Source organism: Nematostella vectensis, chromosome 6 (genome assembly GCF_932526225.1).
Source record: "Nematostella vectensis chromosome 6, jaNemVect1.1, whole genome shotgun sequence".
Taxonomy (NCBI): Eukaryota; Metazoa; Cnidaria; class Anthozoa; order Actiniaria; family Edwardsiidae; genus Nematostella; species Nematostella vectensis.
In genome coordinates, this window is record NC_064039.1 from 10,547,214 (window position 1) to 10,574,997 (window position 27,784).

At 38.9% G+C, this 27,784-nt stretch overlaps 3 protein-coding genes and 2 long non-coding RNA genes across 6 annotated transcripts; 3 read left to right on the plus strand and 2 right to left on the minus strand.

The window, feature by feature from the left end:
- Nucleotides 1–323: 323 nt before the first annotated feature.
- Nucleotides 324–4,514, plus strand: LOC5519917 (neuronal acetylcholine receptor subunit alpha-5). The gene is made up of 6 exons (XM_032364684.2): nt 324–459; nt 1,978–2,120; nt 2,430–2,474; nt 2,559–2,668; nt 3,048–3,277; nt 3,380–4,514. The coding sequence occupies exons 1-6, from the start codon at nt 408–410 to the stop codon at nt 4,096–4,098; spliced, it is 1,299 nt and encodes a 432-aa protein (XP_032220575.2). The 5' UTR covers nt 324–407; the 3' UTR covers nt 4,099–4,514.
- Nucleotides 4,515–4,711: 197 nt separating this feature from the next.
- On the plus strand, nt 4,712–16,224 carry LOC125568062. Its single transcript, XR_007312047.1, has 3 exons — nt 4,712–4,803; nt 4,892–4,919; nt 15,405–16,224. It is a non-coding gene; the product is annotated as an uncharacterized LOC125568062 (long non-coding RNA).
- On the minus strand, nt 5,108–5,572 carry LOC125568063. Its single transcript, XR_007312048.1, has 2 exons — nt 5,498–5,572; nt 5,108–5,221 (listed from the first exon to the last, which is right to left on the minus strand). It is a non-coding gene; the product is annotated as an uncharacterized LOC125568063 (long non-coding RNA).
- A 389-nt stretch (nt 16,225–16,613) lies between the features above and the next one.
- Nucleotides 16,614–20,376, plus strand: LOC116603525 (acetylcholine receptor subunit alpha-like 1). The gene is made up of 6 exons (XM_032364867.2): nt 16,614–16,768; nt 17,118–17,260; nt 17,499–17,543; nt 18,145–18,254; nt 18,548–18,783; nt 19,513–20,376. The coding sequence occupies exons 1-6, from the start codon at nt 16,726–16,728 to the stop codon at nt 20,223–20,225; spliced, it is 1,290 nt and encodes a 429-aa protein (XP_032220758.2). The 5' UTR covers nt 16,614–16,725; the 3' UTR covers nt 20,226–20,376.
- A 1,319-nt stretch (nt 20,377–21,695) lies between these two features.
- LOC5519835 (endoplasmic reticulum-Golgi intermediate compartment protein 2) lies at nt 21,696–27,714 on the minus strand. Of its 2 annotated transcripts, none has more exons than XM_032364700.2 (14): nt 27,395–27,714; nt 26,824–26,932; nt 26,525–26,571; nt 26,265–26,335; nt 25,848–25,888; nt 25,373–25,468; nt 24,919–25,026; nt 23,561–23,616; nt 23,248–23,346; nt 23,013–23,113; nt 22,874–22,916; nt 22,647–22,766; nt 22,476–22,552; nt 21,696–22,094 (listed from the first exon to the last, which is right to left on the minus strand). In XM_032364700.2, the coding sequence occupies exons 1-14, from the start codon at nt 27,513–27,515 to the stop codon at nt 21,927–21,929; spliced, it is 1,257 nt and encodes a 418-aa protein (XP_032220591.2). In that variant the 5' UTR covers nt 27,516–27,714; the 3' UTR covers nt 21,696–21,926. The 2 variants fall into 2 exon arrangements, with proteins under 2 accessions (XP_032220591.2, XP_032220592.2); XM_032364701.2 differs by having other exon boundaries at nt 22,034–22,155.
- Nucleotides 27,715–27,784: the final 70 nt, after the last annotated feature.

The window sequence follows — 27,784 nt, forward strand, 5'->3', positions numbered from 1 at the left end:
CGGTCATCAAAATAAACGCAGAAATATGTTGCTAATACACTGAAGCCTGCTGTTATTTGAAAGTATCCTCATACATCCCGTGGTGTTAAGATTACTTTCAATAAAGTTCTGAACATTTAGATTTTGTCTCCAAACACTTTTGTGCGATATGAGAGATTATAAATTTTGACCACCATGAATATTCAAAAAAGAAAGTTTAATAAAGAATCCCTTAGATAAGAAAAAAATCAGCTTAAATAGCATCTAAAATAAAATACACAATAATCATTATAATCGTATCATTATTGTTATGCAGATTTTATTTTTTACGCACTTGTCAGTATTAACACAGAGGTCTGATATGGTTTTGATCATTAATCTTTGTTGGGCTGACGCCGTACAAGTACTTGTTAGTCTTGTAGGAAGAGATGCTGTCGTGTTCTAACATTCTACGTGTTCTAGTCCTCGTCACCATCTCAGGTAGGTACTTGTGGTACCTGTTCGTCAATGCAGTCAATGCAGCGATGAACTACGAAGAAAGCTTTAAATAAAGAAAGCTCAAATAACCGAAACGAAAAACTTATCGACAGCAAAAAGTAAAAGAAGAAACTCAAAAGAAATGTTCTCCCCCATCTTTTTTTCCTATTTTGACGCTTGCATAAATAAGAAAAGCGCCTTCCACAAACTGCGCCAGCATGACTCGCCAGTATTGCTGGGCCAGGGTCTTGTCGAATGACTCGAAAGTTTGCTGGGCCAGGGTCTTGTCGAATGACTCGCCAGTATTGCTGGGCCAGGGTCTTGTCGAATGACTCGCCAGTATTGCTGGGCCAGGGTCTTGTCGAATGAGTCGCCAGTATTGCTGGGCCAGGTTCTTGTCGAATAAGTCGCCAGTATTGCTGGGCCAGGGTCTTGTCGAATAAGTCGCCAGTGTTGCTGGGCCAGGGTCTTGTCGAATGACTCGCCAGTATTGCTGGGCCAGGTTCTTGTCGAATAAGTCGCCAGTATTGCTGGGCCAGGGTATTGTCGAATAAGTCGCCAGTATTGCTAGGCAAGGTTCTTGTCGAATAAGTCGCCAGTATTGCTGGGCCAGATTCTTGTCGAATAAGTCGCCAGTATTGCTGGGCCAGGGTCTTGTCGAATAAGTCGCCAGTATTGCTAGGCAAGGTTCTTGTCGAATAAGTCGCCAGTATTGCTGGGCCAGGGTCTTGTCGAATAAGTCGCCAGTATTGCTGGGCCAGGTTCTTGTCGAATAAGTCGCCAGTATTGCTGGTCCAGTGTCTTTTCGAATGACTCGCTAGCAATGTAAGAAGATACAAACTTAGAGGGGGTAGAGTTTGTGTTGCTTTGGGCTATGTAGTTATTTGAGAACCGAGCAACCCAGGTTTATCGTTCCCAGTGACAAAAACGTATTTATAAAAAGAAAACTCAATTTCGTTTTGAGTTGATCATGACTTTGTAGGAATGTGCATAAAATATAGAAATTTCATAACATAAGCAAATTCAATTATCCGAAGTCCCGTTAGGACGTTATTTGTGAAATAAGTTACCATGGTAGCGACTACAAGTCGACTACAAATCCGTAAACTCGCAAATTCCAACACAATAAAATATTGATAGTAAAAGTCAACAAAACTATAACAGAAGTTTATGAAGCTAAAGGCTTAACACCGATAATAATAAGAATTTATTTCTTTAGCGTGCTCTCTTCAAATTAATTTTCAATGTTCATTATTTGCACAGCAAGGATTATGATCTCTTTCTGCCTTTTATTAATTATTCAAAAGCTGGGGGACGGAATTATTGTCAAGATTGTTAAGTTGAAATATCTTCTATTTTATGTCAAACCGCTAAGCTGAGGCTCAGCTTGATTACCAGATGTCAGGTTATGTCTAAGATACGGTGATTTTTATAACAGGAAAATGACCACTTTTTTATCTAGCATCCTAGCTAGCGTCAGAATTCTTTGAATCTAATTTTCAACTTCTGTTTTTTTCTAAGGTCTCGTGGAGAGTAGAAATGGATCCGCAGAGTTTGACATCAGAAAACACCTGCTGGATGGGTATGACAAAGTAGTCCTACCATCCGAGCCTGATCGCCTGGCTCTCAATTTTTCACTAAAATTTGTACAGATCATGGACGTGGTAAGACTAGGTCGAGAGGGGAGGTCTTTTTTATCTCTTTTGAATGGGAAGTAAAGAACGGCTTACTCTGTCCCTTAAAAAGGTTTCCTCTCCACACATATCCAGCTCTTTTAACACTCTTTGTTGTAGTTATGTATTATGTAGTTTGGTTCGGACTTTCACTATTTTTCACTATTTTTCTTTAATTAATTACCCTACTCCCCCCCCCTCCCCCCACACACACACACCACCCCTCCACTTCTAATCCAGCCCGCACGTTGTGCTGTGTAAACTAGTTGTACATGTCTGTCAAATTGATTTATTTTTTAGAAAGACAAAGAGCAGCTCGTTTCCGTGGAGTGCTGGTACAGTATGGTAGGTATTGCAATAATGCATTGTATTGGAAATGTTGTTTTTTTGCCTTGAGCCACTACGCAAAATATCTTATACCCTTTTCAGAATTGGATAAACTCCTTCCTTAAGTGGGACAAAAAGAAATACCAGAACGAAAGCCGTGTTTTCTTCGACCCCTCTGAAATCTGGGTACCGGATATTGCTCTTTATAACAAGTAAGACTTGCCACAGCATTATGCAAAATACCGTCCTTATTCTTTTCATTAACGTTGCTGGCCGTGAGACCGAGAGGTTGGATAGAGCGAATCCAAAGAAGGTTACCGATGACGTCAAATCATTGATGTGGTGATGTCACAGGGAAGTAAAAAAAAAAACACAGGAAATTCGAAAAAATGCCCATTATAATTAAGGCACACCAAAAAACATTGCTACCCTAGAAATATGCCAGAAGCAAAAAATAACTTCTTTTAAAAAGTCTAACATAACAAATTGTCAAAGTGTTTTGGAAGTCGAAGTATTAATTAATCTAGAAAATATTGATTTCTAGCGCCTCTTTCTGCGATCACCTAAAAATAGCATGTAATCTATTTTCAGTGGCGATGATAAAGTGCAAACTTCTGGGGGGCGTACCAAGTTCCTGACAAATATAGTCGTCGAAGATACTGGCAAGTGCGTCTGGAGCGGACCTGTGACCTTCACCTTCACTTGCTCCATGGCGCTGAGTCGATGGCCGTTTGACGATCAGAATTGTACTATGAAATTTGGCTCATTGTCATACGGCAAAAACAACTTCATCATATCCAAGGTGAAGGTCTCCAAATCTGGTAAGAATGTTATTTTTATAGAAAAAAAAATTCGACATAGCTCAGTATGCAAAGGCTCTACCGTTGCCTTTAACATTGCATTATTTCATTTCATTTTTTTAGACGACTTTATTGAAAATAGTAACTGGGAACTGAAGAACATAACCGTTGCGTTGCAAGAGACTGACCATGGCGACTGCTGTCTGTTCGGTTTCTCACAAGTAACCTACACTTTAAACATGGCGCGCAAATTTAAATACCACATGTTCTACCTTGTCGCCCCATGCCTACTCATGGTCATCTTGTCGCTATTCAGCTTCTGGATCCCATCAGAAAGCGGCGAGAGAATCGGCTTCGTCACAACTCTTCTCCTCGCCATGATGGTGTTCCTTCTTGTAGTTCCAGACCTCATTCCCGAGTCATCAACCAGCATCCCTATTTTAGGCGTTTTCCTCATGGCGACTCTGGTTATGGTTAGCCTCATTTTGATGATCACCATATTCGTCCTGGTGATTCATCACAAGGAAGGCGTCCCGCCAACATGGATCCAGAAACTCTTCTGCGGCAAGCCCAAGCCAGTCAACAGAGTGGAAGTCCAGTCACGTGATGAAGATCCATTTGAGCCCGCAATGCGAGCCCATCAGCCTAACTATGGTGATGTCAAACCACCAAACACTCCTGGCCCCACTAAGGTGTTCATGAGAGAGAAGAAATTCACTGAGAACAACCCGATGACGTACAAGGAGATTTCCGAGAAGCTTGATGTCATCTTCTTCTGGGTGTTCGTGTTGGTGTCTTGTGTGTTGTACAGTGCGATCTTGACACAGAAGGATATGAAGTGACCTTGGTTCTTGTTTGTTTTACTCTTATCATCAACACTATCACCAAGAAAAAAATCAGTGGGTGCTGACTAAACACGTGTAGTTTAACTTTCTATCGCTCCTTTCACCCTTTCTGGTCGGTGGAACATACCTTGTCACTTTTTGTTTTTTTTGTAAGAGATCGTTTCTCTCTAGGGATTGTGCACTCGTTGCGACACCTATGCTTTTAATGATTGCAACACAGAGATCTATTCTATAGAGAATAGTTAAATCAAAGTTTTATTATTGCCTGATAAATTTACAAGGGAAAGCCTTGGGAAAGTAAGCAAAGAGCATTTTCAAATAGTTTCTCGCAAAATTTGCCGCGTGATGACAAGTCCAACACAGTCCCAGCGGGGAAATTTGTTGTTCGATGCTAATAAAGGCTTGTTGACAGATCTTGGCCGTTGAACACATCAGATTTTGACAGCCGCTTTAATATACGCGCATACCAGATTGGTACACAATGGATACCGAGTTATCTGCTCTTGTTTGACCTTATCGAGGTCACGGGAACAGGCTGTCCGCAGTAACTCCAGTTCGCTGACCTGATGGATGTTACTAAAACGGGGAACGGGGAACAGGGAGAGGGGGACAGGGATCTGGGAACGAGTGATCAGCGGTAGGGCACAGTGATGTAGCAACCTCGCGTGCGTCTCTTTGGCTCTTCTCTCGTTAAAATGGATGGTAAGTGAAATCTCTGACTCTGTTTCTAAGAATTATGAATAATTCATGCACCCATTGAATCGAATCTAATACGTTTCTCTGATTTTAGATGTGATAGAGATCAAGTCAAGTGAAAGGTATGTTGAAAGGGATAATATGATAACAGTTTGCTTGGGTAGTTTAGTGCGAGCTAAAATCGCAATGGTAAGCTTGAAAAGAGATTTATGGAAACATATTTTGAATCCGTGGATATTTTTGCAATCCTACATTGCCATGACTTTAAATTCTCATCCCATAGTGATGAAAAGCACTGTTACAAATTTGAGGTTCTATTTTCAGTATTTTTATGATTATTGATGTTAAAAGCTGCTGCTTTCCTTTTACAAGTTCAACAATGTCTGAGCTTGAGTCCAAGTCTGGGCTTGAGTCTGAGCTTGAGCTGTAATAAAGTGTACAGAGGAACAAATAAGATGGGGCCAGAAAAGTAATAACATTTATAACAATAACAATAGTCTAATTTAGTAAACAGTCAACTTGATGTTAGAGGAAAGAAGGGTCATGGTCACGGGAAACAGCAGCTTTCAACATCAATAATCATAAAAATACTGAAAATGATCTCTATCACATCCAAAATAAGAGAAACGTATTAGATTCGATTCAATGGGCGCATGAATTATTCATAATTCTTAGAAACAGAGTCAGAGATTTCACTTACCATCCATTTTAACGAGAGAAGAGCCAAAGAGACGCACGCGAGGTTGCTACATCGCTGTGCCCTACCGCTGATCACTCGTTCCCAGATCCCTGTTCCCCGCTTCCCGCTCCCCGTTCCCCGTTTTAGCAACATCCCTGACCATGCTGTTTAGCGGGACGATTACTAGCACAAATGCTTTCAATTTCATTCTCACTTCGGCAAGAAACACAAGGGTTTGAAAAAGTTAAACGTTGTCGGCATAATTGCCAACAAATCATTCTGTAAAAATAGCTGCCTCAAGCACTGCAACTTCTCGTTCTTTGGTGCAAAATCCGGTCCTTTTAAATCTTGTAGGGTCGACAACAAGCTCGACAAATAATTTGGAAAATTTTCCTCGACCAACTCGTCCGCCGCTAAAGAACAATAGTCTGCCGGCAGGCCCTCGTGTCTTACCCTTCCCTAGTCCCCCTCGGCCCCTACGCAGGCTATCATCCAACCGAATTACAATGCCAATTAAACTGTCAAACCTCCAAATGAACGCAAAGTAAACAAAGGTACCCTTTTCAGTCTTTTAAGTTGTGTTATTAAAGACGAAAAAGGGTACCAATTTTGATGTGATGTTAAATCGAGTCTAAAGTGGGAAAAAAGTAACCCTTTTGTGTTTTACTTTGTATTATATGCTGCTAACAGGAAATGTACATAATTTCCGACTATCTGCTTTCTAGGAACCTTAGAGAAAAGGTCACCGTTTTCGTTCTTATCCGTGAAATAGACCGATGATCGAAATTGTCGACATTTTATGAACACATTCTATATCTGCAAATAGACGGCAAACCTGTCCGTATTATTCTGCAAAAAGGGTACCCTTTTTCATGTTACGATTTTAAAATGATAAATGACAAAAAAGGTAGGCTTTTTTGAGTGTCTTATTTTACTTGGTAAGTAAAAACACGGGGAAGACCCATTTTTGGACAACCGCCTTTTATCATTTAAAGCAGAATTGCCGGTTTGTTCCACTGATTCATTGCCCCCTTTACAAGATTGAAGTTAAAAGATACAGTGCAACCAAGGGATACGTTTCAAATCCCCCAAAGTGTCATGTAGAATCATCACAAATAGTAAAATGAAACAAGAATGAAATGAAAACAGTGATCCATTTCAAATAAAAAAATAATAGTACTTCTAGCTAATCAAAGACAAGATGCAGATGTCAAGGATCTAAGAAAGAACTTTTCAGTCATAAAATTAAAATTTAAATGAAATAAAGCCTGAATTGACTGTTATCAGCTAGAAAATAAAAGCTTATTGCAACAGACTATAGCACATACACTGGCTAGACACTCAAAAGTTTGTGACTATTCATGGTCACATTTGTGACTTGGTATCAAACAAGCAGCCTTCTATAAATTGGAGTCACATTGCCTCCCAAACAGCCAAATGGTGATGGTTCCATTCCGAATCTTGAAAAACCCCTGAATTCCCCTTGACGTGTGGTCAAGGGCGAAAAGCTCGGCTTCGGAGGAGTTCGTCACACAAACTTTTCCTTATTTTAATGATATATGTCATTAGCAGGTTTTGTATATTTTTAAAGCTTAGAAATAGCGCAAGAATATTAATAAATAAGCATAGCAACGCGACAAGATTCTTAATAAGCAACCGCCATGTTCTTTGGGTGTCCTAATGTGGTTGTAAAATAATATAACCTGGCCCTCGTTTAGGAGTAGTTCTCGTTGTGTTACCGAGGCGAAAGGTTTTTCAAAGGAACACAACGACAATAGGGGACTTGTGCTAAGAGATCACGTGACCTTTCTGGGTGGCAAATTCAAAACAAAATAATACAAAAAAATCTGAAATTACTGCGCCCGTCACACCAGAGAATGACGAAGAAATAAAATCTTTTAATGAAACTAAACCCTTTCTGAAAAAAAATTCTGTTTTTTTTTCGTTTTCGTTTCGCAAAATAAGTTTTGTTGCTGTTATTTTGCCACTAAAAGGCTGAGCGCGCTTGTTTGCCACCCAAACAGTCACGTGATCTTTTAGCGCAAGTCCCCAATTGCCCCTGAACTCTTTGAGACACTAAGTCTCAAATAACATTCTACAAGCATCAATGATCATCACTAGTTTCGAGTCGTTTGAGCAACCCCTATCTAATTGCAGAAAGTTTTGCTAGTTGATGGTGGTAGTTGTGACAACGATGTCAGTCGTAGTGATGATGGTGATCGTAGGGGTGGTGCTCATTATGGTGGGGGTGGTGTTGATGGCGGTAAGGATGATGATTATGAGTATTATCGCAGGGATGGTGTTGAGCGTGGTGATGTGTTGGGTGATGTTGATTATGGTGATACAAGAGGTGACAATGGTGATGTAAATGGTGATAATGTTGGTGAAAGGGTTGCGCTGATTGTAGTGATGTAAGTGGTAATGGTGATGGCGAAGGTGCTGATCGTGGTGATGTAAGGGGAGGTGCTGGTAGTGGTGTTGATCGTGATGATGTAAGGGGTGGTGCTGGTTATAGTGATGCAAGGGTTGGTGTTCATTAGGGAGGTGTTGTTGATGATTTAAGGGGAGGCGTTGATAATGATGATGTAAGGGGTGGTGCTGGTTATAGTAATGCAGGGGATGGTGTTCATTAGGGGGGTGTTGTTGATAATTTAAGGGGAGGCGTTGATGGTGTTTGTGCTGTAAGGGGTGGTGTTGATTATGATGATGTAAGGGGTGTTATTGATTATGATGATGTAAGGGGTGGTGCTGGTTATAGTGATGCAAGGGGTGGTGTTGATTATGATGATGTAAGGGGTGGTGCTGGTTATAGTGATGCAAGGGGTGATGTTCATTAGGGGGGTGTTGTTGATGATTTAAGGGGAGGCGTTGATAATGATGATGTAAGGGGTGGTGCTGGTTATAGTGATGCAAGGGGTGGTGTTCATTAGGGGGGTGTTGTTGATGATTTAAGGCGTTGATGGTGTTTGTGCTGTAAGGGGTGTTATTGATTATGATGATGTAAGGGGTGGTGCTGGTTATAGTGATGCAAGGGTTGGTGTTCATTAGGGGGGTGTTGTTGATGATTTAAGGGGAGGCGTTGATGGTGTTTGGGCTGTAAGGGGTGGTGATTTTTATAACTGTTTCAGACGGAGGATTCGCAGATGAACAGTCTATGATTTGTGGTAGTAACTAGTAGTGATAATGATGAGGATGATTATGATTTTCATGATGATGATGATAATGGGTGATTATGGTTGTTAATATGATGATGGGTGATTATGGTTGTAATGATGGTGTGGGTGGTTGGTGGAGTAAACAATTCAAATGGACAGTCAAAACATGTATAATCCCCTTTCATTCCTGTTTGAACGTGCAATTAAGGGTGTTGGGACATATCTCGTTACTTAGCGATTCGGTTGTTAGGCGCGCGCGATTATTCGGGAACTTCCCATTTTGAGGCGGGAAAATCGAATGGCGGAAAAGCAATTTATGCGCGCACGACCTTTTTAACTTCGAAAACAAACGCTCGAAACTGGCGAGAATAAACGTATTAGCCTCTCACTCCTGGGTACTTTTGAGCAAAATTGTAAGAAAAAAAAAAGACTTAAAACAGAAACCTCCCCCCCCCTCCAAACCTACCAGTTAACATAAGCTACCGCTGACCCAAGACGGTATGCCTTGAAGTTTACAGCTTTTTCACATCCGGAGAGAGCCTATTTGGGCATAATTAATCTGATAATTTATGCTGTGCTTATGGATGCTCGCACGCTAAGGTTGGTTTAATGGGATAATTCCTTGTTTGGGTTTCACCGAGTGGGAAAGGAATTTTTAAATGAATGGCCTCATACTCTCCAATGTGGAATATTTTTGCTATTCAACCTTATTCAAAAATTGCTTTCAGGCTTATTCTGGGTTCCTTGGACCTGGAAATGTTTTGTTTGGCTTTGGGGCAAAATGACTGTTATGATTATGAGTTTCTCTGTCAAGATATTTTCCAAGACTCCAATGATGCAATTCAGGCATGAAATATAGCATAAACATGGAGACTCGCTTCTAATGGAGGTTTTAGCATTGATTATTTTGGCTGATGGCTGTAAAATGGGACCTTGACGGAGCGCAATAAAGGTATCAAGTTGTGCTTCCTTTTCTCTATTTGTAGGAATTGTGTGTCTTTTTTGGTAAGAAATGTTTCTGAGTTTAACCATTCGTTTACGAATAAGTAAAAAATCAAGGTTGATATTTTGACAATGGAGTCAATTCTATTACATTGCTTGGATGCGCTTTTAAAGGTCGTCTATGCTTCGGAGGAATCCATGAGTATCAGCGTCGGTGTTGTTTAGTTTTCACTTCCGACATTTTGGAGTTGGGCCTATATTTTACGGGCGTCTGGAGACGTAATAGTAATGGAAGTGTAAAACAGCAAATACCGTAAAACAAAAATAGGGTAGCATGATTTTTCGCCTAGGGCACCAACTTAGCGTGCTGTTTTGAGCAAGAAACGAGTTATTTTAATACTTACTTCACTAGGGTTTTAAATTAAATTCGTGATTCGTGAAAAGACTTAAAATAAATTCGTGGGGTATATTTTCGTGAATCGTGATTTCGCATTGCAAAATTCGAGAATTGTGACCGTAGATTCCAAGAATAATTAAAACAAATTTATGTAACGTGACTGCAAAACAGTGCTCGACTTGACAGGAGCTGTTGACTCCGCATCGATTGTAACGTTTTTTTTCGCTTCACGATTCATACATTTATACGTAGAAGTAAACATTAATGAATGCCTTTGTGTGTTAGTTCAACTGACTGACTGAGGAGTGGATCAACCGCAGCGTTGATCTAAATCAGCGTTGATGTAAAAAATCATATATTCAGAAGCAAAGCAAAAGTTAAAACCGTAATTCGTGAAAAATCCTTTTTAAAATCATGATTCGTGAAATAAAAGCCAAACAAATAACTTCGTGATTCGTAATGGGCACCCCCTCTGCACCACCCTGTTAAAAAGCGGGAGAAACGTCAATATTTTGATAACAACATTCGTATTAGTAACCAGTCTTTGTCACAATATTCAATCGCGCATGCGAAGATAATTCTACTTCCGGTTTGCGTTTCCAACTCTGTAATCTTTGTGAAGAACGGACAGGTCGCGTTTTTTTTAGGCATAGAATATTCACCTAGTTGCCGTCTACAAAATTCAAATAAGAGTGGAAAAATAGCAATCAATATTGGCAGAATCCAAAACACATAAATTACCTTGTACACCTTTGGCACCCTCACGAATATTGTTATAAAGCTGCATTTACCTTTCCATATCCTAGATTTTTTCTATTGCGACTTCATGAATGACGTCATCAAAATTTAGATATTCATAAACAAAGATAACGTGCCTAAATTCATTCCATTTCACAAATGTTTAGCGGATTTATAGCGTCAGGAATTTTCCCTAGCAACGACCCTCAGATATCACAGAATTGTCTATGCTAAAAGTATTTCTCAGGCTATTCAGGTTAAACCTTGATGATTGAAAAAAGCAATTATATGTACCGAATAAGATATGATTTATAAAGGTTTGCCTTTTTGGCTGTACAATAATTTTGTCCTGTACAATTTTGTCCTAGTATCATTTAAGAACTTCAGTTTAGGCCAAGTAGTCTATCTACATAATCTACCGATTTACTGCCTTGCTTAGCATACTAATCTGCGTAGGCGTGTTTGTTTCGCTGCGTTGCGCTTTTCTCGTTGTGATAGAACAAACTACAATTGTCGTACACGCGGCTTTTGTACTACAACTGTCGCTACCCAGTAAAAGACAAGCAAAAAATAGATTTCACTGTTGGGGCGCATCTTTCTGTGTCAAGATCACACTGTACAACACACAAGACATCACCACGAACATCCAGAAGAAGATGACATCAAGCTTCTCGGAAACCTTCTTGTACGTCATCGGGTTGTTCTCAGTGAATTTCTTCTCTCTCATGAATACCTTGGCGGGGCCAGGAGTGTTTGGCGGTTTGACATCACCATAGTTAGGCTGCTGGGCTCGCATTGCGGGCTCAAATGGATCTTCATCACGTGACTTGACCTCGACTCTGTTGGCTGGCTTGGGCTTGCCGCAGAAGAGTTTCTGGATCCATGGTGGCGGGACGCCTTCCTTGTGATAAATCACAAGGACGAATATGGTGATCATCAGAATGAGGCTAACCATAACCAGAGTCGCCATGAGGAAAACGCCTAAAATAGGGATGCTGGTTGAGGACTCGGGAATAAGGTCTGGGACTACAAGAAGGAACACCATCATGGCAATCCGATTCTCTCGCCGCTTTCTGATGGGATCCAGAAGCTGAATAGCGACAAGATGACCATGAGTAGGCATGGGGCGACAAGGTAGAACATGTGGTACTTGAATTTGCGCGCCATGTTTAAAGTGTAGGTTACTTGTGAGAAACCGAACGGACAGCAGTCGCCATGATCAGTCTCTTGCAACGCAAAGGTTACGTTCTTCGGTTCCCAGTTACTGTTTTCTATAAAGTTTCCTTAAAGTAATAAATCAGATAACGCAGTGCTAAAGACACAAACGGAAGCTTTCCGTACACAGCTTTCCTCACTAGATTTAGATAGGGATGACTCTAGCAGAGCCTTTACGTTGTATGTCAAGGTCTCAAGATTTGGAGATTTAAACACAAACAGACCTTTACATACAAATGTATGTCGGGGTTGAATGGCTAGATTTGGCGAAGAGCCAGATTTATGTCAAGTTCTCAAGATTTGGAGATTTGAACACAAACAGACCCTTTACATACAAATGTATGTCGGGGTTGAATGGCTAGATTTGGAGAAGAGCCAGATTTATGTCAAGGTATCAAGATTTGGAGATTTAAACACAAACAGACCCTTTACATACAAATGTATGTCGGGGTTGAATGGCTAGATTAGGAGAAGAACCAGATTTATGTCAAGGTCTCAAGATTTGGATTAAACACAAACAGACCCTTTACATACAAATATATGTCGGGGTTGAATGGCTAGATTTGGAGAAGAGCCAGATTTATGTCAAGTTCTCAAGATTTGGAGATTTAAACACAAACAGACCCTTTACATACAAATGTATGTCGGGGTTGAATGGCTAGATGGCGAAGAACCAGATGTATGTCAAGTTCTCAAGATTTGGAGATTTAAACACAAACAGACCCTTTACATACAAATGTATGTCGGGGTTGAATGGCTAGATTTGGAGAAGGGCCTTTACGTTAAGATTGATATCGAAGTTTTTTAAGTCTTACTAGATTTGAAGGCTAGATTTGAAGGCATAAAATGTCGGCGTGATTGGCCTTCTGCCAATTGTAAAAAAATGGCAGCATCATTAATAGCGCCTTATATAGTAGTCCGGGTGGACCCCGTGTTATTGTAAAATCAAAGTAATTCCAGCGTAAGTAGGTAATTCTGGACAAATTTGGCTTAACTTTCCCCAACTTCCCGTTATGGAAAAACATCATATTTACCTCGATAAACCATTGCCTAGCTAGGCAATTTCTTACTTGTTATAAAGGGAAATATCAGGAACCCAGATCTCTGAAGGGTCAAAGAACACATGATGCTTGTTCTTGTATTATGCTCTGTTCCACGTAAGGTAAGAGTTTGTCCATATCTGGAAATGGTATAAAAGCCAATAGATGATGATGTGTTCGGCTTACTAAATCAAAATTCATGGATACATTAATTTAAGAATTCTGTTTTTAGGGGTTCAAGTGTATGGGATCCAGTGAAATGTGATAACTAAATGGTAGATTGTTCCGCTAGACTGAACCAGTAACCTACAATTATCAGGGGCTGATTATAAAGTAATTTGCGACAGAAAAACACGAGGTGGTGTTAACGCAGAAGGCGACAGATAACTGTAATTTGAAAGTTGAGCGCTTATAATTTAAATCATGCATTTTGTCGAAAACGCTTCATAAACCAACAGTCCACGGTCACTAGTTGTTCTTTATCTTCCTGCAAAAAAGATGGATAGTAAAGGATGATTGCGCTTGTAATGATGAAAATAATACAATGGGCAGTGGCGGATCTATGGTTTCTCAAAAGAGAGGCGAAACAAGGGTTACAAGAAAGTAGGGGCCGGAATCATTGTATCCGTGGATTTCCTTATATATTTGTTATATTTAAGCTAAATATCTAATAACAAGGGGGGAGGGGGGGACCGCTCAGCCCTCCCTGAGATCCATCCCTGATGGGAGGTTATTCTCTGTACTTGCTCTATGTGCTTTGCACATAGTTCTGTACTCTGTAATCGCTCTATTTTACCCTGATTTTAAGACATCTTTCGTACCGACAATAGGTGTGGGGTACAAGTGTATTCCGCCGACCCTCATCAAACATTGATCACCAACCACAACAAAGCTAAATTAACACTTATTCAGGAGTTTTGGTATATCAAAATTATTTTTCTTTATGTATTACAGTTATTTTTAGCGATTATTTAAAGACTCATATGAGCTAAGATAGCGTATACAGGAAACAGCTTGACAATGTTTTCTAGGTTCGCCGATGGCTTGTATGAGTACCCGGTCCCGCCCTGTTTAAAAAAACCATACCACCTTACCACTGCAAGAATCTGTATGAGCTTGAGGCCGAAAGTGACATTAACCATCTTGCCATTACTGTTGGGAAGGACCACCTTGTCATATCCACTCAGCAGGTGTTTTCTGATGTCAAACTTTACAGTTTGCATACAGCTTTGATCTAGTTTTTCGTAGCCGACACATTTCTTTCTCTAATTCGTTGTGTCTGCGTAATGCAAAATGTTTTTCGTTATTGTGCTGTTTAACCTTGTGTGAGTTGAGTTCAAATTAGTCCAGAAACCACTTCCAACTAATACTAATTCTATGGTAAAGAATACCCAAAAACACATACCTGAGTAGCCTAGAATCAGAAGTAATCCGCGTAGAAACAACATCTCAATTCAAAGATAAGAGCGCTCGTTGGTTTAATGCGAAATATCCAATCCCAGTACCCAATGAATTTCTAAACTGCGAAATGAACCATTATTTGTTATAATGACGATCGAATTAAAAATATATTAAAGGAGTTTGATGAATAAGTAGAGTTGACAAATAGTGACACATCTATTAGTGACACGTCAAATCGCAATCAACATGAGACGCAATCAACGGACGCCATGTCGTTATGGCGCAATGTCGTTATGGTTTGTTTTCTGGAAATAATTTCTCTAACCGTGTCTTCAAAAGATGGCATGTGGGCATAGCACTGGTTTGGCTTTTTGATCCGAAATGACATTCGCTTTGCGTCGTTCTCAAGTTTGGAAGGGGGGGGGGGGGTAGGGAATAGTGCTTAAGATTTTGCCTCAGGATTCAAGATAGGGAGAAGAGGAGGTCGGCAGATATCGCAAAAGTTATGGAAAGTTGGCCATACATATTATTTGAAAATAGCGGCCGAGAAAGCGCCAGCATTTCGCGTTCCAGGTACTTCCAGCGCAGTCATATAGGTAGCATATGAAAAAAAACGATAGTTAATTGACGATCCTTCAAAAAGAAATAGCCCAACTTTTTGGCACCACAAAGAGGTGCGCACGCAGTCCTCCTGTACGCGTACTACACGGACGCGCATGCGTTCCCTGGCTCATTTAAACCGCTCTCACCGCCAGTATTCCACTCTTAAGTTGCAAACGTCTTTGGCTAGAGGAAAACATTTGATTTTTATTGCTTTTTCAAATTTATAAGATCCCTGGCTAGCCACACCTTTGTTATTGTTTTTCAAGAGACCATGATATAAGAGAACGAATCCCCTTATTCTAAAAATAGTTTTTACGGACTTCATCATTGGAACATACCCTAATACGGAGGATTCGTTCTCTTACATCATGGTCTCTTGTTTTTATTGAATATTGAAAGACAATTTTTTAAATGAAATTTCAAATGACCACTTACAGACATCGAGCACAGCGATGCCCAAATAGATGGAATGGTCACTCAGAACCGTGCAAAAAGGTCATTTTATTAAGGTTCGCAAGGAAAGTCAAGTTATTGAAAATACAGTAAGTCTTAGAGCAGGAGCCGTCAGATAAGGTAGGTGTTACGTTATAACTAGTTTTCTGTTTTATCAACCATCATCCTTCCTATATCTTGGCAAAATTGCTTGATTAGCCCCGGGTTTTCTGGCAGCTTATGATAGAGACTGAAAATGGTAGCTACGGCCATTAAATGGGGGAAGCGTTTTATAGGTGACCGCTTAGAGAACACTGTTTTATACTTCATTCACCAAGTCGTGAAATCGGAAACTAGGACAGTAGTTCCGCAAAATCAGGCGGTGGAAATGGATGATTTTTCGAACTTGGTTCTTTGTTCGAAGAAAAAATGGCGGTTGACAAAATCTGTCACGCCATGTCATGCCATCCATGCAATAACTAGGCAAAGTCCCATTGGCCTACGGCAAAAAGCTTTATAATAGCTTTCCCACATATGGTGTTTTTGTACTAAACATGCAGGTAGACTTACAAAAGATTGTAAGATTTTGAAGAAAATGTATGAAACATGTTCTTCCCTATATATCTTATTGGTGATCTCCTGTGGAAATTCATTCAGAAGAACAATAGCTGTTAGATTGTCTTCTTTGTTTGATGACAATGGTGAGCAAGTTTCTAACGAACATTATATATTATATACACCTATTTCAATAAAGGTTGTCAGTGCAAATGGCAAATAGCGATTGGCAAATGGCAGTTCTACGACCGAAAGTAACCATGCGTCTCGAAGAATATGGATAAATCAAAACAATTATCCATTAAAGATTACCAATGCTTGGCTTTGACATTGCTGGACTTTATTTAACACCTTAAATTTTACGAATGATTAGTACCCATAAGCTATTTACCATTTGCCATTCGCCATTTGTACTGACAACCTTTTGTGAAATAGGTGTATATGAATCTAGAAAAAGAACCTCTGTATAGATTGAACTCCTGTTCCTGGTTTCGCATTCGAAATATTTCCGCAAGCTATACCTCTTTTATAGCTCTTTTAAAAGTAATAAATATCACATCATCAAATGTACCGTTGTTGGCAGGATATTATGTTTTTTTTTACGTTTTCACAATATTGACTACGTTACCATGGTAACATCCTATTATTAGGTTATTGTTCGTGGCTTTTGAATTACAAAAACATTACATGAATAGAGATTATCATATTACCTCTTATATTATAATAAAGCTAGAAAGTTGCTTAAAAGGCGCATAGAGTGTTAGAGTAAAGATGCTGCCTTTCTCTGGCGTTCTTATCTTAGCACTTTTCACAGGTATGTTACAGAGATCATTTAACTTGATATCTCTTTTCCAGGCAGTGGTCTCCGGTTTTCAATGTAAGATTGGTAAAATATGGTAAATTAGGTATTGTAAATATCTCGTCTTTCGAACTACAACCGCTTGGACACTGGCCCGTGGCCAACAACTCGAACTCAAAAGTGAGCCTAAAATTTAGAAGTATTGTTTCTCCAAACATTGTCTATGACTTTCCTTCAAGCTTTTCCAAATTATGTTATGTTTTCTAGAGATTTAGGCGGTTTTAGATATACCAACCGTTAGATATCAAATGGTCGGTCCCTAAGATCGAATAGACAATCTTTTAAAAACATTATATCTTCATAGGATTCGCGGAGACAAAGAATGGTTCCGCTGAGTTCGACATCAGACGAGACGTGTTGGATGGATATGATAAGGTGGTTCTCCCGGGCAATGGCGAGAGACTCGCTGTCGATTTCGCACTCACTATCGAACAGATTACGGATGTGGTAGGTCTAAAGGAAAAGAGATAGCCGGCGCATGTCCGGTGGACGGGGAAAGTGACGGGGTTCCACAGAGTCCCAAATCTCATATCGAAGAACTACTCAGGGAAAAAACCATAATTGAATTATTTGGTTATATATCTTATGAATCACGTTGAAGTATATGTAAAACACAAGGATAAAAATGAAGAACAATAGAAATTTCTTTTTTAGATTTCTAAATGCCATTCTTTTTAATTTTCAGAAAGATAAAGAACAAGTAGTGACCATTAGCTGTTGGTACGTAATTGTAAGTATTACCCGTGGATGTGCGACGTGATGCATTCAAATACTAACAATAGCCATGCTATAAATCTTCTATAAATATACTATAAGTCAGTAATCCCCTATTTGCTTTCACCTTGATTCATGCCTATTTGTTCCATTTTCAAAAAGATCTGCGTTCACATGAAAAACGTCCCGTACCGACTAAAACGCAGAAACGATACAAAAAAGATAAGAAGTCAAATAATGCGCATGCGTCAACCCTCTGATTTGCTTGTTTACATCGCACGCGCAAAAGGAATCACATCATCGTTTTCGAAAAGTGTCGTTTGCTCCCGTCCAGGCATCACCGAAAGGGTATCGTTTTCAAATTGTTCAACTTACGAATAGACAATCCCTTTTCTCGAACAACAAGAATAAATTGAGGCTCATGCGCAGAACAGGATGCGCAATGCAATCTACCCATGGTACAATGGTGACTAAGCCATGTCTAAACATTTGTCATAAAAGTTATGTATTCTTGTACAATTACAACTAGTAGAAATTCTTGAAAAGTCTCAAAATGTCTTTTGTACTGAAATCTTGGTAGGGCGAGTTTCCTTTAACACATCATGTCCACTTTTCAGACATGGCGAAACCCGTACCTTAAGTGGGACAAAGCAAAATATCAGAACAGAGACCGAGTTCACTTCGATCCCAAGGAGATCTGGGTACCAGATATCTCCCTCCTTAACAAGTAAGTCGTTGGTCTAGCTCATACAGGTTCTCAAGCCCAGTGTTTGAGGGGGGGGAGTTGTTTATGGGGATAATATTGATTGGTTAACATGAACACAACAGTACTCGATGCAAAATAATATATTGACAGGAAAGGGAGAGTGCCCTTGGAACGAGGTTGGGGCCTTGCTGTGCACTCTCCCCCCCCCCCCTTCCAATATTTTCCTAATGTTTCTTTACTGTACACCCCCATCTAATGTGGCATGCTACAGCTCTGCGCGAAATCACCTTAACCATCTGTGGCTTTCTCCACAGTGGGGACAACACGGTGAAAATGGCTGGGGGTCGTAGCATCTTCCTGACAAATGTAGTGGTTGAAAATACTGGCAAGTGCATCTGGAGCGGACCTGTGACCTTTACCTTCACTTGCTCCATGGCGCTGTCTCGATGGCCATTTGACCAGCAGACATGCGCCATGAAATTTGGCTCGCTCTCGTACGGGAGTAACCTGATGGTCATCTCCAAGTTTTCTACTAACGCCTCGAAAGCAGGTGAGATGCTGCGTGGAATTTTATTACCAATCAAAGCCACGCGCAATAATAAGAAAGGTATACATAATTAATAGATGTAGATGTTTTATTATTGGTACCATATAACTTTTGTTACATGGTTGTTTCAACCAATAAATTTCTGTATTACGTATTTCCTTTACTTGTGAACATACACCAAAAATGTGCTTTGCAACAGCCTTTTACAACTTTTTTGGTGGCTTTATTTGGTGGCCGTAGCAGGGGGTAGGCCACTGGGGGCACGTCCCCCCCCAAAAAAAAAATATATGATAATCTTCAAAAGATTACAAGGAAATAAACAGTGGGGTGTGGCTGTGCCCCATATATATTTTTTTAATGTTTCTGTATCGTGCCCCCCCCCCAGCCCCGATATTCTTATGCCTGATGCTACAGTTCTGTATCAGGAAGTTATGATACAACAACCGCTAACCGTGTATAAGTATAGTATAAGTAACATTAAAAATGTTGAGGTTTTTGAAATAGCTAAGGTTAACGCTTGAAACGTCAGAGAAACAACTCTATTTTCACAGAGGCGTTTATGTGCCATTTCAACCTTTTGTTTATTTTTCCCATCTATTCTGTTTGGTTTGCTGATTCAAATTGTTTGCAGCCCAAAATCTAAAATGAGATATTGCTGCTAATGAAAAAGAGAGTCTAAAAAAGACTTTTTTGATTGTTATCTAAATCAGTACATTTTGGACTTCATTTCAGATGACTTTCTTGAGAATAGTAACTGGGAACTAAAGGAAGTCAGCATAAATGTGAACGAAACAGATCATGGCGACTGCTGTCCGTTCACTTACTCGCAAATAACCTACACTCTGAAGATGGCGCGAAAATTCAAATATCATCTGTTCTACCTGGTCGCCCCATGTCTTATCATGGTCATCTTGTCTCTATTCAGCTTCTTTGTCCCATCAGAAAGCGGCGAGAGAATCGGCTTCGTCACAACTCTTCTCCTTGCCTTGATGGTGTTCCTTCTTGTAGTGCCAGATCTCATTCCCGAGTCCTCAACCAGCATCCCAATTTTGGGCATTTTCCTCATGGCGACTCTGGTTATGGTAAGTCTTATTCTGATGATCACCATATTCGTCCTGGTGATTTATCACAAGGAAGGCGTCCCGCCACCATGGATCCAGAAAATCTTCAGTGTCAAGCCCACGCCAACAAACCACGTGGATGTAGAGTTGAAGTCACGGGATAATGGTTCATCTGGGCCCGCACTACGCGTCGAGGACGCAAGGAATGGTTACAGCAGCCCTGCGAGCACTGCTGGACCCCCCAAGGTTTTCCTGGAAGACACCGAGAACAATCACTTGACGTATGCGAAGATTTCCGAGAAGCTTGATAATATCTTCTTCGTGATGTTTGTTGTGGTCGCTTGTGTGATGTACAGTTCGATCCTGACGCAGAGGGATGAATGATGTTTTCATAATGAAGAGACGTAATAGGGGGTGGGGCACTGGGGACATGCCACCATTCCCCCACCCCACCCCAATATGTTAAAAAATTATAAGAAAATGACCAGTAGGGGCGTGGCTGTGCCCCCAATATTTTCTTAATGTTTTATTTATTGTGCCCCTCCAATATTTTCAAAAATTATGAGGAAATGACCAGTAGGGGCGTGGCTGTGCCTCCAATATTTTCTTAATGTTTTATTTATTGTGCCCCTCCAATATTTTCAAAAATTATGAGGAAATGACCAGTAGGGGCGTGGCTGTGCCCCCAATATTTTCTTAATGTTTTATTTGTGCCCCTCCAATATTTTCAAAAATTATGAGGAAATGACCAGTAGGGGCGTGGCTGTTCTCCCAATATTTTCTTAATGTTTTATTTATTGTGCCCCTCCAATATTTTCAAAAATTATGAGGAAATGACCAGTAGGGGCGTGGCTGTGCCCCCAATATTTTCTTAATGTTTTATTTATTGTGCCCCTCCAATATTTTCAAAAATTATGAGGAAATGACCAGTAGGGGCGTGGCTGTGCCCCCAATATTTTCTTAATGTTTTATTTATTGTGCCCCTCCAATATTTTCAAAAATTATGAGGAAATGACCAGTAGGGGCGTGGCTGTGCCCCCAATATTTTCTTAATGTTTTAATGTATTGTGCCCCTCCAATATTTGCAAAAATTATGAGGAAATGACCAGTAGGGGCATGGCTGTGCCCCCAATATTTTCTTAATGTTTTATTTATTGTGCCCCTCCAATATTTTCAAAAATTATGAGGAAATGACCAGTAGGGGCGTGGCTGTGCCTCCAATATTTTCTTAATGTTTTATTTATTGTGCCCCTCCAATATTTGCAAAAATTATGAGGAAATGACCAGTAGGGGCGTGGCTGTGCCCCCAATATTTTCCTAATGTTTTAATGTATTGTGCCCCTCCAATATTTTCAAAAATTATGAGGAAATGACCAGTAGGGGCGTGGCTGTGACATTAATAACATCTTTTAGTAATCCTCGTTTATTACCTGTATTTAATCTATATTTAATATCTGTATTTAATTTAGTTGTCATCATCATCGTTGTTGGCGTCATTCCCATTATGAAATATTGGTCTCTTGGAAATATTCAAATGCAATCTCGTACTAAGTTGGGGACGAGGCGGGAGACGCAAAGGGTTGTGGGTACCCTACCGTCTACCTTCTCAGAGAGCAGTTGCGCACCATGAAGAAAGTTCGTTTTCTCCAGTCACTTTTGCGCGCTAGCCTCGGGAATCCCCTGCTCTCTTTCCTCCCGTTGTAGCGAATGGGTACGAGTCAGGCGTTGCTGAAGCAAAAGTCCCTTAATAAAGGTGAAGAAGCAGAGGCAAGAACCCCAATTTTCTACCAACATCTCGCTTCATTGGTGTTATGGATGCAACAGCATACAAAATGGAGGAGATAGAAGTCACCCTAGAAGAAACTTTTTATACTTTATTCTATTACGCGTACTGCATATAAACATTTTGAATAAGAAAACTGCTGAAAATTCTGATATTACATAAGTAACAATTCGTTACAAAAACAGATTTGTGATTCACAAAATCACTAAATGGTACATGGATTCTGTGCTTCCCTTGCACACATGAATGCAATACAGTACAACAACACTTATATTTTAGTGTCTTTCCCATACTGTAGACTGTCACATTTTAGTGTTTTGCTCATAGCTTGGTGAGACCGGAGAGCTTGGAGCAGGTGAGAATGTGACGTCATTAGGGATCCCCATGGGACTGCAAGCATTCTCTTGGGCCTTTGCCTGGCTTAGTATAGCAGATGGGCTATCAGGCGGTACTTGGGTATCGGCAGGCAGCTATAAGAGACATGGAATGAGTAAGAAATCAACAGGAGACAGCTCTGGGTTATCCACCATCCTACAAAACAGAGACAAAAATTTAAGGAAGGTCTGGAGTTTAACTCCAATACAACCAAAGTGGCCTATATATTACACCCTATATATTTTCTATTTAAATATTTGTACCTGCCCCCCACCCCTCTTGGCAAACCCTGACTACAAGTGTCTATGGTGAATTTAAAAAAGGAGTGCCTTCTTCCCCTTCCTATTTCAGTATGTGAACACATTTCCTTTCTCTACCACTGCTTTATAAATCTGGATTTTATTCCTAAATATAATTCCTAAGCTCCCCTATACTGTATAATGCAAAAGCCACAAGTCCACAACAGCTGTGCCTACCTCTGTTCTTTTCTTGTTGTAACCAAAACGGCACATGGCCATGTTAAACAAAAACCCAATGAAATCATGAAGCATTCCTGAAATGACATTAAAATAGTCAGTCTTGATCATACAAATAGATTAATATTAATCCTCTAACATGAGGTGAAGATAAGCTGGGAAAGAGCGCACCTGACGTAGCAAAGATGCCACCCACGATGCCACACAGTCTGACAAGAAACCCCACCATGGAGTGATGCTGGTGTTTGACACGAACCATGATAGATGACATGTCGTACTTGAAGAATAGGCCTAATGGCAGGAATAAAAAAAAAAGAAATGAAAATTCAATTTACATCGGAATTCAGGTCTTCCCCTTGTCTTTCCCATAAAAAATAAAATGAGAGGTGTTTACATACCTGCAATGCCATGGCTCCCAGAATCATGGCTTATCTCACGTATCTAAAAATGGGAAATAAAACAGAGGAGCAACAACCACCATTATGTGGGAACACATGTCAAACTAACAAAAATACTAGCTTTTTTTATTTTGCCTACCCTTTGAGTCATTGAATACTGGTTTGTTTTGATTTCTTTGCTGTTCAAACTTTTGATACTGGTAGGAACAACTTGGATATAATATTGATACATCATCCTACCTAAAAAGCAAAGAACAAAATCAATCTCTGGACATATAGGCTAGCAAAGCAACAAGATGGGCAACTGCTATTAAATAACAGTCTTGTAGAAAAAAGTTTATACATATTTTTGGGAAATCAATTTTGATGCTTACGTTTCTCAGTTATCTGCATCTCTCCGTCCAAAGGGTGGACTATCCCAGGAACTCTCTTTCCAAATGACAACATGTCAATGCGATGGGAAAAGTTCAAGGCTAGAAGGAAGAGCAACAACAAATGTTACATTTGGTATATAATGTATATTTTATACATATTTACATGAACGACTAAAGTACATGAAATGATGCTGAAATAAGTTAGATGAAGGCTACGAGGGGATTCAGTCTTCATGGGGCATGCAAAAAAAATACTAGTACTGTATTATTTGACCAGTGTCAAGACTTTGTCTGTATATTATAATGTACATACATTCTACTGGGACCATTGAGCTTAAATGGGCATGACCTCTAGGGTGATGTATAGATCTGAAATGAAGAATATGAATACATTAGATGTCACATAGGGTGGTGAATATGAATACATTAGATGTCACATAGGGTGGTGAATTAGATCTGAAATAAAGAATATGAATACATCAGATGTCACATAGGGTGGTGAATTAGATCTGAAATGAAGAATATGGATACATTAGATGTCACATAGGGTGGTGAATATGAAAACATTAGATGTCACATAGGGTGGTGAATATGAATACATTATATGTCACATGGGGTGATGAATTGGATCTGAAATGAAGAATATGAATACATTATATGTCACATAGGGTGGTGAATATGAATACATTAGATGTCACATAGGGTGGTGAATATGAATACATTAGATGTCACATAGGGTGGTGAATATGAATACATTAGATGTCACATAGGGTGGTGAATATGAATACATTAGATGTCACATAGGGTGGTGAATTAGATCTGAAATGAAGAATATGCATACATTAGATGTCACATAGTTGGTGAATATATGAATACATTAGATGTCACATAGGGTGGTGAATATGAATAAATTATATGTCACATGGGGTGGTGAATTAGATCTGAAATGAAGAATATGAATACATTAGATGTCACATAGGGTGGTGAATATGAAACATTGGATGTCACATAGGGTGGTGAATTAGATCTGAAATGAAGAATATGAATACATTAGATGACACAAGGTGGTGAATATAAATACATTAGATGTCACATGGGGTGGTGAATATGAATACATTAGATGTCAAATAGGGTGGTGAATTAGATCTGAAATGAAGAATATGAATACATTAGATGTCACAGGGTGGTGAATATAAATACATTAGATGTCACATAGGGTAGTGAATATAAATACATTAGATGTCACATAGGGTAGTGAATATGAATACATTAGATGTCACATAGGGTGGTGAATATGATTACATCAGATGTCACGTACAGTAGGGTGGTGAATTAGATCTGAAATGAAGAATATGAATACATTAGATGTCACATAGGGTGGTGAATTAGATCTGAAATAAATATTTTAAACCCATTAAAAACAGGATTAAGTCCATGGAGTACAAACCAAATTCAATTTTGAATCTCATTATCCTCTAAACAAACAAATAATCCATTATGATTTCTTTCCAGTGTCCTTTTTTATTTATTTCATTATATCAAAAATACTAGAAATGACAAATCTCCATTAGTTTTCCAACCCAACACATTTATAATTTAATTAACACTGATCTCCATAATATCCTAATAAGTAGTGTTTTCATATAAAAGTGGAAATTATAGGTTACTCACTTTCCTGATGTGATGTGAAAATTCCCTGCAACCTTGTTGACCTTGAATGACCCATACACCCTGCAGGAATCATGTTCTTTGGTCTTTGCGGCATCCTTGCTTTCCTCTCTACAAAAACAACAAAATACATGACACACTTGATTTGAAATTTAGATTCTATAAATTCTGGAAATTTTAACAAAAATAAAACTTACAACGACATTTCAAATCAACCAGCATTATAGCCAAACTCATTGTGGCACAACTTTAGAGAATTCAAAACCAATTGACTGCTTTAATCATGTTTTCATTGTCACAACTGTGTATGATTGACTACATGGTATTCCCAAATGAGAAAATGATTTGAATTCTTGGGGTTTGCACAACCTCAAATTCAGCTATAAGAGTTCTGAATGATATTTAGATATAATACTACGTTAAAGGCAATACCTCATTACAATACAACATTTTTTACCTTTTTGGCATGTAGGTTGGAATGTCACCATTGAACTCATCCATTTCTCCAAGTGATCTATAGCCTTCATAGAAAAAATGGAAATCTCGGAACATCCTGTGGGGCATTGAAAAAAAAAACTAAATCACTTTAACATTACCAAATGATTTTAAGAAGGAGAAACAATAGCAATTGAGTAACAAAATAAAGTGGGACCATGTTGACTTGAACCCTCAAAGGGAATAAAAAGAACTTTGAATTAATCTCTAGAGAATTTGAAGTCAGTCCGAGTTTGTGGGGATTTTGAGTCAACAGAGTTTTAGTTATCAAGGCTACACCATGGAAAGGTGTAATATCATTTCAGTAGCAGTCGTCATTCGTTAGCTACTAGTGCTGTACGTATGACATTAGGAGAGTAAAGCATTACTAAAGGAAATAAAAGTAACAGAAGTTGTAGTAACAAAGCAAAGTAATTAGCAATTAAGGGTAGACTTACGTCAGCCACATTTCTTGTTCAGGTGTTAGTTTGAAAAATGTCTGGAATAGAACATTGAAATAAAACTTTAAACACAGAATAATAAATTGTATTTTATATTTTTATAGCTTTTCTTTAGTTGAGTAGATCTTTCTTTTGTTCTGCAAATTATATACTAAAAGATTCTACAACAAAGTTACAATAACATGAGTTTTCCACTACATGAACATTGGCTTTCTGTTTAGCAAGAACAAGCTTTTAATTATGTGAACGCAAGCTTCCCTTTGCGTAAATGAGGTTAACATTTCAATATGGCAAGCTTTCTGTTTTATTCTGTAAAGAGGAAATTCATTAAAGTTTGGTTTTCTTTGCAATACAAAGAATGAAAAACATAATAACAGTTAGGAAAAAATACAGTAGGGGGATAGATGTACATACAGGCTCAAGTTTAATGCTGTCACCCAGTTGCATTGTGGATCCTGAGAGGTCTAACACGTCAGCGTCAATATCTGCAAACAGAAAAACAAATCTACCTAAATTTCGTATTTATGAAAAATCATGAACAAATGACTGATATTTTTTTCTAGATTTGTAAGACAATTAATCATTGTGCAGAAGAGAGATATTTTAAATAAATTTCATTAAAAAGTCATTAAAAAGTATGTGAATATTCTTGGGTAGTATTTGATGCTCTGTACCTTCACATTTCATAGCAATCGTTAGGTCTACATTGATCTGGAGTTTGCTGCAAAACAAAATACAGTATGACATCAGAAAACTTAGCTAAGTGAGTGTGGTTTGATTATTTTAATAAATATACAATAGAAGGTTAAAGGACAGGATAGGTCTTTCCCTACTAGTTTTGAAGGAATTCTAAACTATCATAAATAATATGACTTAGATAAAACATAACCCAGGCAGATTATAATTCATTTTTTCATCTATTAGCAAATGCACACGGTAATTACATAGTTTGTTTGTAACATTACATATGTACCCGTCAGCATCAGTATCAACCTCATAGCTGAACTTGGTTTCCGTAGCTCGGTAGTAACAGAACTCAGATATGACCAGGACAAATATGAACAAGAAACTCACCAAAGAGACTGAAACACAAGTACAACATTGTTATACCATTGCTACGCTTCATACTTACAGACAAATGTAAATCTGATAATCTTTCTTTCTAATTCACAAGATATGAATAAAGTTTAAATAATTTTAAAGCTGTGTTTTGCAAATACAGGACATAGATATACATGTTTATATAAAACAGTTTTGATATCATTCTTTGAGTGTCACATTTTTTCCTTTTAACTAGATAAACTCAAATGTATAAGTACTGTCATTAATATTAGGCTACAGTGATTATCATGATTATCACATAAATTTAAGGATAATCTAGAACATTCTACTTACAGCCACCCGCTCTCCTTAACAAATGGATTCTTCAAAACGATTAAAATTTTGTCAACGCAACAATAACACTAGAGACAAGCGATAGCTAAAGTGATAGCTAGATATATTCGAACTCGTGGGGAAACGAAGAGTAAATTGATACAACCTACCAGAACCCCCACTTGCTGTGGTTTGTTGATAATTTTCAGGAATCTTAGGGAATGCGTCGAATTCTTTGATAACTTTCAAAGTTTGTTTCCTTCTACGAAGATTTCCAAAAGCCTCGTCCATCTTTTGAAATAATCGCAACACTAACTAATAAAATAACACATTAAAAATGTCTTACAGTGAGAATTATCTAAATCAATGATGTAACATGGCAAATTTAAAGAGTGCAGATAAAATAGGGCCGAAATAGAAATCAAAATATTTAGAGAAAAGAAGACAATAAATCCGCCATCTTGGATTTAGGACACGTGTACACATGCGCAAAACGCACAATGACCAGAATGCATAGCAAGCCGAGTGATAGGCACCATCTTCCGTCGTTGCGCAAAATA